The sequence below is a fragment of the Notothenia coriiceps genome, unplaced genomic scaffold (genome assembly GCF_000735185.1).
Source record: "Notothenia coriiceps isolate Sejong01 unplaced genomic scaffold, NC01 NC01_scaffold00036361, whole genome shotgun sequence".
Lineage (NCBI taxonomy): Eukaryota > Metazoa > Chordata > Actinopteri > Perciformes > Nototheniidae > Notothenia > Notothenia coriiceps.
In genome coordinates, this window is record NW_011369062.1 from 50,378 (window position 1) to 68,685 (window position 18,308).

The following is an 18,308-nucleotide window of genomic DNA, read 5'->3' on the forward strand; positions in this document are numbered from 1 at the left end:
GTGTGTGTGTGTGTGTGTTGTGTGTGTGTGTGTGTTGGTGTGTGTGTGTGTGTGTGTGTGTGTGTGTGTGTGTGGTGTGTTGTGTGTGTGTGTGTGTGTGTGTGTGTGTTGTGTGTGTGTGTGTGTGTGTGTGTGGTGTGTGTGTGTGTGTGTGTGTTGTCCCCGTGTCCCACATCGGTCGTAAGTTGTTGAGGAACGGAGGAGGAAGGAGACCACGCGATACCCGTACGGTTAGCCGGTAGGTTAAGGTAGTCCGTCTCGCTCAGACACGTATCGATCGTTATTAGAGTCATGTTAGTGTGGTGGTGGTACAGCACAAGAATTTGCAAGGCATAGAGTGAAAGGCAATGGACATTGTTTCACTATTACCACTTACATTGATGGGGGGTGAATTATCAAGAATGGTCTATGAATGTTAGGAACTTGAAGGTAACCATATGTGTCGCCCCCCCCGTCTCTCTCCCCCGCGACCTAACGATGTACAGGATTATAAAATTCAATCCGTAACTACGATATACAATACCCGAAACTTTTTTTTATTAGATTTCTTGCACAACAAAAGGCTGAACAGTAAATCATCTCATTCGCAATTATTCGCATCACTTAATAATTCGGTCCCACTTGACACCCCGCATGCTTTTCACCTTTCCTCTCTTGTAATTCTCTCTCTCTCTATTCTCTCCTTCTCTTCTCTCTCTTCTCTCTCTCTCTCTCTCTCTCTCTCTCTCCCTCCAGACTGTTTTTATCCAGTTGGATCGTCACCTGTTGGGTCCTTTCATCTTTACTAAGAGAGAGAAGGAGACTCCTCTCGAACACCACACACCACCACACACACACACACCACACCCACACAACAACACACAACACCACACAACACACACAACACACACACACACACCACACACACACACCACACCACACCACACAGGTCGTGAGGTCCATTACGATTAAGTGTAGGGATTGTCTGTTCGTTAATTCTCCTTTCCAGGGGGACATTTCGGGTACTTCCTGTCGATTTCAGTTGTGTCCCGTTGGATCTAGAACCATGCTTTTTGCTCCTTATGATGCCCGGGTGTTTAGTTAAACCCACAACCTGTGTTAGTCGGTTCAATTTCAAAAAGGGTATGGTACATCTTTCGTTGGTTCAGTACGCATTCAAATGGAAGTCTTCTTTAACCTTAACATGAATTTTACATCTGAAAAAATGTTTCCTATGAATAGGAAAAAATATTGTGGGACAGGTTGTGTCTCATGTAAGTAAATAACATTCGTATAAGTAGTGGAATAAAATTAGAGGGGTCGAGATTACAACCCAACCACTAAATTAAATTTTGGAAATAAATCTCCCTCTTGTCAGAACCCCTTCTCTTCCTTGATTCTTACGTCAGGGTTTTTGCGGAATTGCCATGGACAACGAGGTATCTAGCTGCCTTTGTACTTCCCCGATGAACCCCCCATCAATGTTCCGGTGCGTGCGTGCGTGCGCGCGTGCGTGCGTGCGTGCGTGCGTGCGTGCGTGCGTGCGTGCGTGCGTGTGTGGTTGGTTGGGTTTCAGTACCTATACAATTATTGTGTATGCAGAGTTAGATTTTTTAAATATATTATGTGCAAAATTCCAGCCTCTTTTATTCCACATGTACCCTGCCCCCTTTTTAAATCTCCTCCCAGGAGCTGATATAGAACAAAGACAACAACCATAATATATGCTGTTCCCATATTGTCATTGCATTATAAATAACACTAATACCGCTGCAGTTGCTTGGATAAGCCTGTGTCACTTTGTAAATCTGATACATTTGACGCTGTTATTTCTGAATGTTCTACTGGGTCTATTACCCATATTTGCTTTATTGCTGGAAGTTAGATGAGAAGATTGATACTGCTTTCACATTTTTTCATATGAAGCTGGAGCAAGCAGCAAGTTAACTGAGCTCCATCCAAAGGGTAACAAAACCCCCCCACCATCAATCTGAAAACAATTCAGTTCAATTTAAAGACTCAAACAGGCAAACCAATGTTTTTTGTGAACAATTACATCCTACAGTATATATAACAACTCACCTCTGACTGGCGGAGAACTCACTGCTCCATAGTTTCTCTTTTGTTAACTAGACTTATAACTTCTCACTGTACATTTTACATTTATAGTTAATTTAATATGTCATCCTTGCACACTAAATGTAAAAAAATATTCCACTTATATATTGTGTTAGCTGTAATTTATCCCGTCAATAGTGTTTTATGTCAGATAGTTTACATATTATTTATCACTGTCAACTTTTATATTCTAACTCTTTTAGTTCTGTTTTATCTTCTATTTGAATATGTTTATTAGTTTATAAGTGTTTATTTTCTAACCAGTAATACGTGTGTATCACCAGTCATAAGGGTGTTTAGCTCCATGCTAAAGCTGCAAACTCAATTAGTGATAATGTTGATCCAGTATTGTTAGATGGATTTTTTGAAAAGGGCTAGCTGTCCCCCTATTTTCCAGTTTGTGTGCTGAGCTAAGCTAAACAGCTACTAACTTCCTATTTATGCCACAGAGACATGGTACTCATCTTCTCCAAATACAAGTAGATAAGTCTTACTCCCAAAAATAGTGGAACTATTCTGAAAACTGTGTATTAAATTAAAGCCAGCCTAATTTCTTCACTTCAATACTTTACTTTCCACAATGACTCCTAATGAGAGGAGTGGGGTGTGTGTGATTCTGTAGTCTGATCGATGTGACAGTAAAAGTGAGTCTCCTCCAAAAACCCTGGCATTATTGCCCTTCTCTTACACACTACCCCCTCTCTCTCCCTCACACGCACGCACACACACACACACACACACACACACACACACACACACACACACACACACACACACACACACACACACACACACTACTGAACGGTTACAGTTTCCTTCTCTTCTATCTTCTTCATACTTTTATCTCTTTTTGCTTTCACTACAGCTTCTTCTTCTTCTTCTTCTTCTTTATTTCTTTGCACTTAACAACGACTGAATCCTGGAGGCCAACCGAATGACAGCTTTCAACTGTCAATCAATGATTATAGCTCAGGTTTTTATCAGGCAAAGGGTTTTCGATCACGTGATCACAGATCACTACCTGTGGGGAGATGTTACCTCTGTCTAAGTTCTAAGCTCACACGATGACGCATGCTGATGATGTAGGAGAGAACCCAAGATGACAAACCCAGTCTTTCACTCCACACGTTGTGTCTTTGCAGTGCAGTAGGCAGCTAGCTCCTTAGATGTGTGGTAACATTTTGGAGGAGGTGCATATTAGCAATGGTGTAGTCTACAGCTTATTAGCAATGCCTTAACACCTTAACACACAACTATAAATCTGCCTTTAGTGGAAGAAATAGATTTGTATTTCTAACTCTAACCCTATAATGTATTCATTTGTCCTTAAAATGTGTTGCTGTAGCTGTTCTCCAAGCAAGCTGTGATCCTATGATATATGTTTATCCATCCGTCAGTCATACTTACAGAGATATATTCACAGGAATAGCAGATGTATTTCATGAAATAGTTGCTTACCCAAATATCTAACAATCTTTATCCGCACATTTAGCTCGATAGTAACTCAATGGTCCAGAGAAACAGAAAATAAGAAATCACATGAAACAGTGGATAATAAAACGTTAGTGCACATCATGTGTGAAAAACATATTTATGTATGTAGATCGAATGTGCCATCAACATTTCTTTCATACCAAATGTTAATGAAATAAAGTTAGAAAAAGGTTGTGTTGTTTCTTGAAAATTACAACGCAACCCCTCTGAGTTCTGATAAAAAGACAAAAGAGCAGTTTGAGTCGGGGAAGAGGTGGCAGAGGAAGGCCTCGTTGATAGTCAGCTCCACAACCTACTGAACGATTGTGACAGCTTTTAAGGAATTGGAGATACAAACACAGACTAAATACCATACCAGGAGACTTAGCATGCATTTAATCATTTTACCTCTCAAGAGTTCAAGTAGATTTGGTGGAGAAACATTTGAGATTTCATTGTTTCTGAAGATTCAGTGAACTTGACTGATTTAAAACTATGTATAGGTCTACTATAGGTGGAGTAGCCTAACACTGTAAACAACAGTTAGTTAAACTGATAGTTCATACTTGTTTTCAATCTCAACATCAGCATTGTTTTAACTTCAAGAATCACTCGTAGACATTTTGCAGTGCCAAATATTGCATAGGCCTCAATAGTTTGTAACATGCAAACAATACTGTAGGAACTCTGCATCCTCCAAGACCTGAGATATAACAAACATGTTTGCTTTCAAAGCGAAATTACTGTTTTAAAAAACATCCAAGTATAAAATGTTGTGCTATGACTGAAAAGTTAAGAATAAGGAAAAATGTCCATCCTCCCACGGTAGGCTTTATCGGAACTCTATTAATGAGCTCTAAACTCAATCCTGCTCTCAATCCTGCTTCTCCTACAAAAGGACACACTATAACGAGATCAGTGTCAGCCCTATCCAATCTATCTGTTTACTGTGGACTAAAGCAAGGTATTTACTGTCTAAATCTGTTCAAAGGCTTTGAAACCACGGCCCTGCTTATACATGACCACGGTGTGCTTTGAGAACATATACTGAGTGTACTCTCAACGTGTGGAGTCTGTAAGTGAAGTGCTGGACTCCTCTTACTTAACTGCATAAAGGAGGAACTCCTATGAAAACGCAAAGGGTAGAAAGTTATTACTTATTCCTTTTTACTAAAGTAAGTTTCCACCACAGGGTAAGAACACTTGGTTTTTTAAGCCAGAAGTATTTTGTATGGTTAGGGTTAAGTACACAAAGACAGTGGTTGATTATTAAAATTGTGCACAACGAATGCATTTCAGTGTAATGTGCAATTATGCTGTAAGTATATGACCTGTTTTAAAAAAGTGAACTCAGTATTGAGGACGGCTTGAACTAAATAATATATCTCTGATACCGAGCTGCGGACCTTTTGCATAATGTTAATTTTAATAATCCTAAAGTTTAAAAATCCTTCCCTGATTAATGAACTTCTCTTTATCTGCCTCTAAGATGGGTAAAGACTTACTGTAATAAATCAGTGAGGATTAATGGCTGTTACCTGGATTCACCCCATGAAATGAGAAAGTTATCCTGACAGCATAATGTATATACTCAACTGCAATATTCTATAAATAATGAGTGTTCGCGCTGCAGTCATACATATTAATCAGAAATTAGAGGCAAAGTCTGGGGTATAAAAATGAATTTAAACACTGCAATAAAACAGCATTTAGTCATTGTGACCAAAAAACAGTGACATCGGTATGGTGAAGCAGGCATCTTCACGCCCAGAACATCTTCTGAGTTACACTTGGATTAAAGCGATGGGGTTATCTAGTAGGCTTGGTCTCATTAGAAACAACCTGTTTTTAGGCAGAGGCTCTGACTGTACTATAATGAGCAGTTGAAGAGAGGAGGAAATGTATAATGCATTATCTCCCCTTTTATCCCAGGGATGAGAGGAGAGCCAGTTTCTGTGGGACATCCAAGTGTTGGTCATGGATTTCTGCATCTGTGTGTTTTTGTAAGAGTATGCGAGTCGGGTGTTTTTTGTGTATGTGCTTGCACAGCAGTGTATTTGTATCTTTTGTACAGCTGTGTGCAGAGAAGAACGCATCTGACATCCTATATGTGAGAGACCTCACCTTGTGAGACACCATAGGAAAAGAGAAAACTAACCCTACCTTTTAGTCTTAGTTTTTTGATTCATTCAATGTTTATTTTCCCTCAGAATTGTGCACAGTGCGGGCAATTAAATGCCATAGCCACATTAATATGCTTAAGCCGTTTACCAAATGTGATAATGAGCGATGCGCTTGTGTGATCAGTGCTATCAGGGCTGTGACCATGCTGCAACGATAAACATCAGATGGTGTAAATGCACTGCACAAAGGTTCAGCTGGGGCCGTATCATCCTCAGGATCAGTGCTTCTGATCCACTGCAGAACCATATGGCTCCGCTTCACTTTAACACGCATGGATTAAAGGTCTGGTTTGCCCGGACACAGGCACTTAGTTTAAATCTGTCATTCATTGTATGTGAAGCTCTTCATTTTCATATTTTTTAATATGGCAAACAGGCTCTTTATTACAACGTGAATGTTTCTGGTCTTACAAATTGTGTAGGAAAGGTGCTACTCAAATACATTTGCCTTGGGTTTTAAAGCCCATTTAGTTACATAACACCCTTACCCGAAAACAACCGTACATAAATAACAAACCATATGCCAAGTTGCTGTGATTAATTTTAGATTATGCTGGAGGTGACGCAGAGGAGCGCCGAGTGGTGAAGAAGTCCTCAGCTGTGAGATATGAACTGATTAAACACTGATACAAGGGGAAATAATAGGGATTGTGACTTTAATATGTTAGGCTATTAATCTGCTATCACATGTCATCTGTAGGGACTTGGCCTCTGTGGAGTAATCTGCTGGGTAACACACGCACGCACACACGCATGCACGCACACACACACACACACACACACACACAATGTGGGGGAGTCCTCAGTAAGTCACACAATTGGTTAATTGTAATTTCCTGCTCCTGTAATTATTCGACTGTGTGGTGATAATTACAAGCCCATAGAATGGGAGCAGAATCTGTCAGGATACTGTAATTATTTTACAGGTGTTGAGAGTACCAGTGCTGTATCATATTGCGTCAACACCCTTTTTTCACCTCCTTACCAAAGACGTAAGCTTCCTGTAGTATATACTGCAATACTGTCTAGGATAAGATTTTATTTGTATCAGTAGCTCTTACACACTTTGCTCTATTTTTGTTTTATATCGTTGTCTTTTCGCCTTTGTTACTGGATTACATACTGCAAATAAAACATTCACACTCATCCACATCGGAAAAGGAATCGATGGTAGTGGTGTTCCGGACCTTGGGATGATTTTTACATTCCTCCAAATACAAATAAAGTACAACCTCAAAGAGCTGCTAACAAGTATGTGGGCTCTTCGTCTTGTTATTGCACAGCTCAACAATTTCTTACAGTTTATCATGCCCTCCCATCCTCTCCTCTCCCCTCCTTTCCTCTCCCCTCCTCTCCTCTCCCCTCCTCTCCTCTCTTCTCCTCTGTAACAGCTGTGGTTGCCTGCAGCGTTGAGCTAACGCATCTCTGGCCTGTCAACCTGAGGTACATTAGCGCACTCATCAAACCGGACACAGCACAACTCGCATGCAAAGCCTACACATACTCGCACTATAACGCTCACAGTGTCACTCCTCACTGAGTGGTTCTTTGTCGGGCTCAGGAATAGAAATCCTGATATCAAAGGTTCCTAAAAAAAGGGAGTGCCTCTTGTGTAGGAAATGACGGTTATAGTTGTGAGGACTGCCTTTGTGTGTGTGTTCATACTGTATATGCATGTGTTTGTGTGTGATGCAGAAGAAAATGGTTGGCTTTGGTAGGTTTCCTGATACATTGATAGTGACAGATATATGGCTAATTAGTGCGGCCTTGGCTTGGCTGTCCTCACCTCTCACCAGCCCGCTGTGAAATTGGATTAATTTACCTCGCCTTAATACACTGTATCAGCCGTGGAATTCAACCAATCGCAACTTTCTTTAACGAGCACAGATTTGTTGCTAATTTGGAAAGAAGCGTGTTAAAGATTATGTTTAATCTACAATGCATGTTCACACACATAAGTGTTGCTAAAACGGCACTGCAGCATCTCTACACACAGCCGTGCCAGCTCGGTATGGTGAGCATGTTGACTTTGTGCTAGTAGTCCAATTAGGTTGGCTTTTCTTTAAGGTTCTTACGAAGACAATCTGTTTCTAAGGAACTGCTTAAGAGCAGCTCAGGCCCTTAAAACAAGCGGGAGACACCCTCTCCTAAGCTTGTATTCTAACTCCATCTGTTTCAATCTTACTGAACGCTGAGTTTAGTTTGCTAAGTCCATTTAGAAGCTCTTCCGTTGAAAATCATCTCAACCATCCATGCCTCGCCCCCAAATCCCCTGTTGATACTCATAATCTCTGCTGTCCATATTCTGAACCCTGCTCAAGCACATGGTCACAGCACTATTGATATAATTGGCTTCCCATCCTATTTTTGTCATCTGCTAATACCAAGCTGCAACCACTGACAGCCCTGGTCAGTCCTGCTATAGGGTAGTTTTATCTAGGCCTGCAGAGCCATGTCTCCCAATCTGCAGGGTGAAGTATATGTGAATTTAACTAATCTGGTATAAATAGACAGAGATAATCAGGCTTAAATTCAAGGAGTGGTTAAAGATGTCTTTAAAATTCTCCTCATAAAATCTTTGTAATATTAGAGCGTCTTATGTTCTTTTGTGCTCCCTCATCATTCACTCCCTTTTCCCACACACTGTTGTTTTCTTCAGTCTCTCTTTTTATCTCCGCCCGTTTTAACATGACTGCTCTTTGCCAACAGCACCCCTGCAAAGTACAAAAATGTCCATCTGTGAGAGCGTCTGCGTGGGACTCTCTTGTGATGCTGAGAGGAAACCACTGAGTGAGTGAGAAATATAGAGAAGGAAGTGTGAGTATCTGTCTACTGCAACCAAAATACTGTTTAAAAAAAACTCATCAAACGTGATGCCCTTTTTAGAAGAAGTTATCATCTCCCTGCTGCATTTTGGGATTAAACTCAACCTGCAACAAACTGTTACTGTGTTAAACAGCTGTATGCTTTAGTCACATCAAAATAAAGCATTTACTTTGGTTTCAATTTAGAAACTCTGGAAAATGAAGTATTTGTATTGTCCATTGCAATAGGATAGTAATTCCTATGTATTTAGAGTTTTACATTTAACATTTCTTTTAAGTATATTATATTATCGATAGAGGCACATCAAACTAGATATCTTATTCAAATTTGGAAATCACAAAGCCCAGTTTTGAAAGCTCCATTACCAGTGATGTCATTTTCTAATTTCTCTTATTTGTCTTGACACACTTTGTCATCATATCTACATTGCTGATCACCAAACGTTTATGAAAGCATCTAAACAGCACTACAATATCATTGCTCATTTCCACTGAGACGTGCTGCAAACAACCAGTGCGGAAAAAAGTTACGCATGCACTACCATACACACACACACACACACACACACACACACACACACACACACACACACACACACACACACACACACACACACACACACACACACACACACCCACACTGACCCAGAGAGATTGCTGAGTATGTGCATTTGTTTGGTCCAGAGCCATCTGTCAAAGGTTTTTGGGGGAGATGGTGGCGATGATGGGGTCTCCAGACACAGATGACAGCAGTTCAGGACAGTTCAGTTTAGCATGTCACAGGAGGCTGACACACAAATGTGCACACACACTCACACACACACACACACACACACACACACACACACACACACACACACACACACACACACACACATATCAAGTGACATTTATGCATGGTAGGACATATTGGATACACACACACACACACACACACACACACACACACACACACACACACACACACACACACACACACACACACACACACACACAAAGGGGCAATATGCTGAGCAGTGCTTCTACCATGAAACTGAATTGTATAGCAACAGGGTTTTCACTGCCTATTTGATGTATATGTCAGTGGTATATATGGCTTATTTGTAATCAGCATTAACTCATTTTAGAATAATACTTTGTTTAATCAATGGAGTGTTATTTTTAGCCCTGATAGTCCCTTTACCAAAGTAAATGATCTTTTTTTAACCCCAACACTGAAGTTTGTTTTCGACCTTTACTTAATCAATCATTTCACAACTTTAACCCCGTGGCATTTTGCATTAGTAAAACAATGATAAAGTATTTTTAGTTTAGAAACTTTGACATTCAAAGTATCAGTGATTGGTCAGAATGAAGAATAACAGGAATTATGATTAAAGATGAATAGATATGAATAATTCCTATTTTGTTTCTACTTGAAGAAGAGAGCCAAAGAACCAGTTAGGGGTCTATTTTTTTGGCACATCTGCTCAGCTATAGCAAAACATAAAAAACATTTAAAAAAGCCAGAGGCCAGCATGCACCGACAAAGACTCGCCTCCAGAAAGTGAGAATGCCAGCCAGCCGGCCGGCGCCGAGAGCTGTGATGTGCAGACCAAGAGGTTCTGCATGCATGTTTTATTGCAGACTGCAACAGCAAAAGCGACAGGGGCACTTAAAGCAGAATTTCAAATGATAACATGAGAGACAGAAAGAAAAGGCTTGCAGAGTTCACCGGGTGCTTCTATGTGTATTTTTTATGTGCAAATGTATTTATGTTTGTGTGACACCTGATACTGTGGAAAAGCAGCTTTTTCTGTGATGGTGTGTGTTTGTGTTTTACTGTTTGCAGTGTTACAGTGGAATCACCAAAATGAGGGTAGATGTATTTGGGCCATGAGAACAGAAAATGTGTAGTAACATATTTTACTCTCCATGATGAAGAGGCTCTGATGAGCTCAATTAAATAAACAGTGTGTCTACGTCAAGCAGAGCTGCTAAATGTTACAGAGTAAGTGTGTTACAGTATCAGTTTGCATACCATCACATCTATGTCTCCTAACCTCCCCACCTGTAATGCCTACATGTTTATGCAGTGATATTTGGCCATTTATGTGTATCTGATTCACAACAAAAATATTTATAAAACAGGGGAATGAAAGACAGATTCAAGAAGAGGTTGCCTCAACTCTATTCTTCTTGATCAAAATATAATAATAATCCAAAAATATATAATTTAAATCACAGCACTGCTGCATTCAACCTCTTTACTGACCAACTATTCTCACTCTGTGGTGGAAATGTAAATGTTGGAATTTCAACTCAAATGTTCTCCTTTAACATAACATGATCAAAACTATTGCAATTATTTATTCACCTTCATTCTCACCAGAGGATGAACCCTTTCCTCTGTATACTTCCATGAATCCATTAAACATTAAATGAAGTAGCCTGTTCATTTTAGCTAAAGCTGCTCACCCAGTGCAAACACACATCAGTGATTCTTTGTTAGAACTGATTGGCTGACGGCCCACATGAATGAATGGTCTCTTGTAGATATATAAGGGTTCTAATTGTGAAAGCTTCAATTTGCCCATCACATGACCCTGCAGTTTTGAAGATGGCGACTATGTCTAAATTGCAACGTAGAGAAAGGATTTTCCTGAGGGCTTGTACAACATTTTCCTTAAACCTCACATTCAGGTGAAAATACACATAATATCTGAAAATCTAATGAGCATATTGTCCTTGATGTTGCACAGAATGTTTTTAAGCATTATGTTTTAGGCCCACTATTGGTAAGACAAAAGTGTTGCATTACAAATATTTCATTCCTTCTTACACCATGGCTGTGTGGCTGTGTCTGTGGTATGGATGTATTTAGGACCTTGATATTGTGACAGCCCGTATTGTAAAAAATGGTAAACATAATCTGTTAAACAGCTGCTTTTTAGCATTCTAACTTAGCATTTAGCTCAGAGCACGGCAGCCTCACAGAGTTGCTAGCACGGCTGTTGTTTTGTTCTAATATTATGTTTGAAGTGAACATGGTGTTGCACTTTAATATTCTTAAATATTCTGAAATCTTTCTTGATATTTTCTATACCATTTCAGAATTTAATTTTTTACTTTCTTTGAACATCAGAGGCTTTAATCTACCAGGGGCTTCCTTTATTTTCACTGTCTTTCCCCCTTTTCTCTCTTATCAAATGTGCTCCTTTCCTCTCTCCTCCTCTCCTCTCCTCTCCTTTTCTCTCCTCTCCTTTTCTCTCCTCTCTGGCTTGTAAGTGTCTGGGTGGAAATCAAAGTGCATTAAACATTAAATATGCTGTCAAGAGGCAGAAGTCTCTCCATGTTGATGATGATGGGGAAAGTAGGCCAGTGAGGGAAGAGGTATGGATGGAGTGGAGGAGGAGGATAATGGACAGAGATATGCAAAGATGGAGGGAAAGACAGATGGAGACAGACTCCACGTGAGAAAGACACAAACACCCATAAATCATCACACATATTGGATTTAGAAAACATCTGAAATGATGTGTGTGTTTCCGTGTGTGTCTGTGGTCAGGTGTGAGACAGACAAGACGTGCCTGGACAGAGTGTATCCTAACCTGCTTTGCGTGGTTGAAATCAGATCTCTGAACCACACACAGAAACACACACTGAACACATTAAGCCTGTTGGCCAGTTGCAGAATATAACGTTGGCAAATATGTCTCTACTGTTTTTACTGTGGCAGTTTTTGTGTTTTGTGTGTGTTTGCGTGAGACAGAAGTAAAACAAATTTACTTCCAGACCACTGAGGCTCACACACTTTGCTGTTAGCGAACTCTCCCCATTCTTCTCTCTTCTCATTTCCTCCATAACAAACTGTCTCAACAATATGATGCACGCTACATATCTGATGCTTGTTGTACTACAAGAAAGAGATGAAGAGAGGGAGATAGATAGACTCAGCTGAAAGGTTAAAGCAGGCCTCTCTCTCTCTCTCTCTCTCTCTCTCTCTCTCTCTCTGTTACTACGCAGACTAGCGAGTTAGAGCAGTCCCCCGCTGCCACAGGCCATACTCTCTCCAATTCAAATTCAAAGTCAAATTTGCTTAATGGCACACCAGAAAGAAACCAGTATTGCCAGAGCAGTACTTCATATATGCCACAGACCAATATGTTCACATGAAATCCCTTACACCTTAATAGCCATAAATCACTAGCCCATACTAAAACTAATGGGTGCATGGTAAAGCTTCTGTTGTTCTGACTTAACAGCCTGACTGAGAGCAGTCACACTTTATTCAAAGTTGTATGAACCAAAACATTGAGCCTTGTAGTCCGATCGGATTTAAGAAAAAGTATGCTTAAATGTACCTTTATTATCTTTTGTGTTGTGTTTGTTGGGCATTTTGTCTGGTTCATTGACACCACAAACGGTATAAGGACAGTAATGTCAGAAAGAGCTAAAAGAGGATAAAAAGCTGCTTACAGCTGGCTGATTATTCTCTGTGGGTTCGTGCAAGCTGTGAGCGACCCCCATTGCATCACATAGTTATATGATTCACTGTTAATGTAAAGCATATTGATTGGCCGAGCTTTAAAGTGTGACATTTTGCTACATGTTGAGTCTTCCACTCAGGCTACAGAAACGTGCTTCCTCTGTCACCCAACCATGCCTCCAAGCAGGGCCGGTTTTTGGTCGCCTAGGGCGCCAGATCTGGGGGGGGGGCGCTGCGCTGGTAGCTCTGGGAGGGAAAAAACATTTTTGACCGTTGGTGCTCATCTTAATTTTCAGCCTTGATGTAACAACATTCATAATTAAGTAAATGTAACACCCTTTTCACCCCGGTTACACGTTTCATTTGCCCTGTACGATGGGCGCTGTAAGTGATGAAAGTGGGGGATGTTGGCTTATCAGGCGCCCGCAGCTCACAGCCAAAGTGCGAGTGAGCGTGGGAGCGAGCGAGGCAGAGAGGGAGAGAGAGAGAGAGGGTGCACCGGTACCAGCGGCGGTGCTGTTGTTATTAGCATCTGGTGCTAGCTGCTCTAAGAAGAAGATGTTTCTACAACAAGGGTGAAGGCTGAGAGGCTCAGAGAGGTAAAGGACTCTCAGTGTTTAGATAGTTAACTTTAGTCTAAGTTATCTCAGTGGGTCTCAAACGTTTTGATCACAATTTATGTAAACAAATATTTCCAAGGCACTCCTTTATCATTATTGGGATAAACAGGTTTTAAATCATTTCAATGTATACTATAGGACAGTAAACCAAAAACATCGTTTAAAACTGGAGAGATTTAAAAATATACATAAATAAATAAATGTTAACTGGTAAAATAAGATATGAATGAACAACACAAATAAAATACGTTACATGTATTTGTTATTGGCTATGGTAGGTTATTGGTTATGTTCACATATTATTTGATTAATAAAATGCAAACCGATATTTTTCATATGGGTGTTTAAAGTTGTACCTCCTAGATCTAGTCTTTAGTAATTGTGTGCTCAAAGTGCACCAGATTGAAATCTCGCCTCGGGCATCAAATTGGAACCGGCCCTGCCTCCAAGCTTGGGACTAATGTAAGCAAATGTTTTTGTCATTGTGGGCGTGGTTGTAGCCAGAGAGCAGGGCTCATTCCAGGGCACAAAAGATTGAAAAGTGGCCTTTTAATAAATCAGATCTCATATTTCTTAGACTGTTGTTCATATAGAGATCTACTGAGGTCTTTTCTGTGTCAGGAATTGCAACAGAAGTGGTTGGTCAATACTTTTCGTTTTTTCGTTTTTATGTATGCTCGTGGTGTGACCACATTATTAAACTGTAAACTTATTTATCCTATAACTTATATATGTGGCTCACACCACAAACAAACTCACATGTAATGAGAGAAACGTCCCTTTTTAATAACAACATATAAACTCTGCTCTTATTTATTTAGATGTGTCTTTCTGAAACATTAGGAATACATTAGCAGGTTATTGGGTGGTTTTCCAAAAACTCTACATCAAAGTATTTCAGCATTTGCTTTAAGCATGCAGAGAAGCATCAATAACCCTGGTAGTTAAACAACAGAACAGCAAAATAAGGTAAAACTGATGTAACATTCAGGCAATTAGTCAAAAACAATGATAACACAACCATCAGCTGCAGCACTGCAGAAAATAATCAGGCACAATCCAGATATCCATACATTTGATTTTATTTAATTTTTGGATATTGGATCACACTGCACGGTTTAACCCTCAATATTGAGTATAAGTGTTTTGACTAATTAGCTGAATACAGCATTTGTGTCATTCAACACAGACAATGCAAGTGAAATAACTTAGCAGAGAGCATGGAAAATTAATCACACCAAACAAGCTGAAGGTTTTAACACAGTTGACTATTTTACTACCGCGAGTGCCAACAGACTACTTGAACAGTTTGAACAAGTTTTGATAATTGTCCAAAACAGCACATTGTTTTTAAATAAATATGACGGACAAAGACCATTTCAACACCATCTGAACAACGCCTACTGCCACGATAACGATCAATCTAAGTTAGCACCAAATTGACTGCCTTGAATCTTGATACACTCTACGAAGAAGAGAGGAAACTCTGTTGTGTCGCTGACATTAAATAGCAGTCTGTGTGCACACACACAGATATTAATCTCCTCAGGGTTAGTGCTGCCATTTAAGAGGATGAGGGAAGATAATAGCCCTTTTGAAAGCTGAATACAAATAGCACAACTTTGGTGGGCATCCAAGTATGATCATTGGTCTACAGAGAACTCAAACTCTTCCTGCAAGTAGAATCCCACACATTGTCTCAGTCATGTTTCATGTGTTGAATGAAAAATCTTATTACCAAAATAGAGATGAAGGATGATAGAAGATCCCATATGATGACTTGCCAAAGGGTTGTGCAGGTAACTTGACTGACAAATGTGTAATTCTCAAACACATCACATACAAATAATGGTAGCATATAAAGTATATAAAGGCACGTATAGACTGTTTTCAAAGGATAGGCACCCATAATCGCACAGTGGTAAACCATTTCCTTTGCTTTATATGAATCTTTAGACGCATGAAAGGGTAACACTACAGTATTTTACCAGAGAAAAGCAAAGATTACAAAAACATTATAAAATCTTAATTTGATGCATCAGAATTGGGCTGTATCTCATTTCTTATGGGACCACATTTGTGTCACAAGCTCTCGAGTCAGTAATGCTTTAATGGTTAGGAAGCACTGGTCCAGGATAAAGTACTGACTGTTATTGACAGCATGAGCTGCACATTGGCATTTTTGGATTTGCAATTCACAAAACCATTGGTAAAGCATGTGCTGAGTGATACTTATCGTGTAGGCCCTGACTGGCTGCAGGGATAATGAAGCACAGTCCACTCAACAAATCAATATTTCAAGGTTTTCTTAGCACAACAGGTGTAACAAGTAACATGTAATGTAATGTAACAGACAGGCAGGTTCCTGAGTTTTGCATTGCTGGCAGATTTAGGGAATTGTGAGATGTGTTTGTGTGGAGACATTCGGGAGTGTACTTTACATGGACTTCAGCGTATAATTTCAAATGTCTGTCCCTTTCCGCTTGACAATAATCTTTCTAGCATCATTTAATTCCAAAATATAATGTATAGACCTCAACATCAGAGAATAATTCATCCAGTTCATTAACAAACACACTTTAACAGTAACAGTACGGATATTTTATGTAATAATAACACATCCTCACTGATATATGCTGTGTGTGTGTCTGTTTGGTTGGGGGTTGGGGGGTAAATCTAAAGAGCCTACAGCTTTAGGCCTCAAAATGCTTTTTCGTTGTCCCAGATAACACACAGCAGTGATGAATCCCAATGCACAGAATTGGACTCAAACCACAAAAAAAGGGTCTTCTAAATCGTCTAAAATCAAGTGCCTTAAACTGAAGGGACTGCAGAGGACATAAATAATATGGAGCTGCCGTACAGAACGCGCTGTTGTTGAATTGCACAGTCTCTGATTGATGCCAATGCTTTATTCTATGTGATCCGTCCACAGCCAACACCTGAACATCCACCCATGATCAGTTCATGTTTACCCTGCAACATGGACATCTGGATTCATTATTGATGCTGTGTTGGTGCCGCTGCATGTGGATATGGTGGGTTTGGCGCACGGGGAGTCGCCTCTGAAAACCCCATCACACACAAATCTGAAAATCTTTTTAACACACACTCGACTCTGAACTGCTTGTATTCACATCTCGAATGAAAGATGTGTAATTTTTGTTTGGCCCCAAAAAAACAACGCCTGAACATGCTTCAGGTGTGCGCTACCCGCAGAAACGAGACTGCGCTGAGCCAATGCAGCGGCAACACACGCCCCTCCGCTCCGCGCTGCCTGCCTGTGAACACACACACACACACACACACACACACACACACACACACNGGAGGGGGGAACGGGGCCGCGTCTACGGGCGTGCGTGCAGCTGGGTAAAATGTTTTTTTAGGTGGGCGCCCTTCGAAGCCTGAAGGCACACATGTAGAATATGAATGAATACAATCACACATCGCTAAGGTGTATATCATGAGCTGTGTTTTTTTCTTGAGAGGGGACACATAGGCCTACACTTGTGGTGGTCTACTTACGCACTGCCTCCTTTTTAGGGTCCAGGGCACTGGCAGTCTGCTGTATCTGGCCTATTTTGTTCTGGAGGACCCAGACCCGCTGATTGGTACTAGTGATGTCGTTTTCCAGCTCCTGAAATAAGGAGCAGGCGTGCCGGGCCAGGTCGGACAGCTGTCGCAAGGTCCGGGACAGAACCACGTTACTGATGGCACACAGGTCCTCCAAAGGCAGACCTTCATCGTTGGGGATCTGGTTCCTGCACAGAAGCTGCGGCTCCACAATCCTTTTGGCGAATGGCATTTTGCACGCCAAAAATAATATGAGTTGTAAGCCAAATGTAAATCCCCACTGCCTAGAAGAAAAAAGGAAAAGGGGGAAACAGACAACATCCAAATATATAAATCCACGAGAAACCCTATGAGGTTCGGGCCGAACGCGCGTTATCCCCGGGCGTCAATCCAAAGTTCCCTGATTCTCCTTGAGATCCTCCATCCTGCTGCTTGTTTCTGGGGATCTCTCACACTCCCGCTCACACACGCACACACATGCACACACATGCAGGACACAGCTAAGCCCAGGTCAGTGGTGTGAGGATGCGTGTTGAGTCTGCGATCATGGGTTGCCTCCGTGCAGCGTCAAACCAGCGAGAACGACAAGGAAACATCGTCCAAAACTTTCAAAATAAAACCTGTGCCCAGTGAAATAATAGACATTGATGGACTGGCAGGCCTGCGGAATTGATAGAAAATACAGAAAACATAGGCATTGATCACATATAAAACAACAACATAGGGAACATCTTGAAAAGGCACACATTTAAATACACAACATGAGTTATATATTTAGTTTGCACGTCTTAAGCTTTTATTTTGTAGTTCTTCCCTTGCTTTTCCGGTGTTATTATGGTTACTTTTCAGGGAATTGATGCAGCCTGTCTCTGTGGCCTGTACAGTTTACAGGCTGAGAGGATGAGAGGGAAGGCTGAGGGAAAACGTGGAGATGTGGACACATGTGGACAGGGAGCGGTCAGGACAATACCTACAGCTACACGTTTCTCCTCATGTCAGAACACACTGACTGAGGAACCTTGTATAACAACAAGAATGTATTCAGACATTCTGACAGTAGAACTGA

At 40.7% G+C, this 18,308-nt stretch overlaps 1 protein-coding gene across 1 annotated transcript in view; it reads right to left on the minus strand.

Annotated features, from left to right (window-relative positions):
• The window catches only part of LOC104963550 (zinc finger protein ubi-d4-like), a 24,069-nt gene extending 6,392 nt beyond the window's left edge, over positions 1 to 17,677 (minus strand). Inside the window, exon 1 of the mRNA XM_010792152.1 lies at positions 17,195 to 17,677. Within this exon, the coding sequence (XP_010790454.1) occupies positions 17,195 to 17,474 (280 nt within the window). The 5' untranslated portion in view covers positions 17,475 to 17,677. The remainder of the gene's footprint in view (positions 1 to 17,194) is intronic.
• Between the last annotated feature and the right edge of the window lie 631 nt (positions 17,678 to 18,308).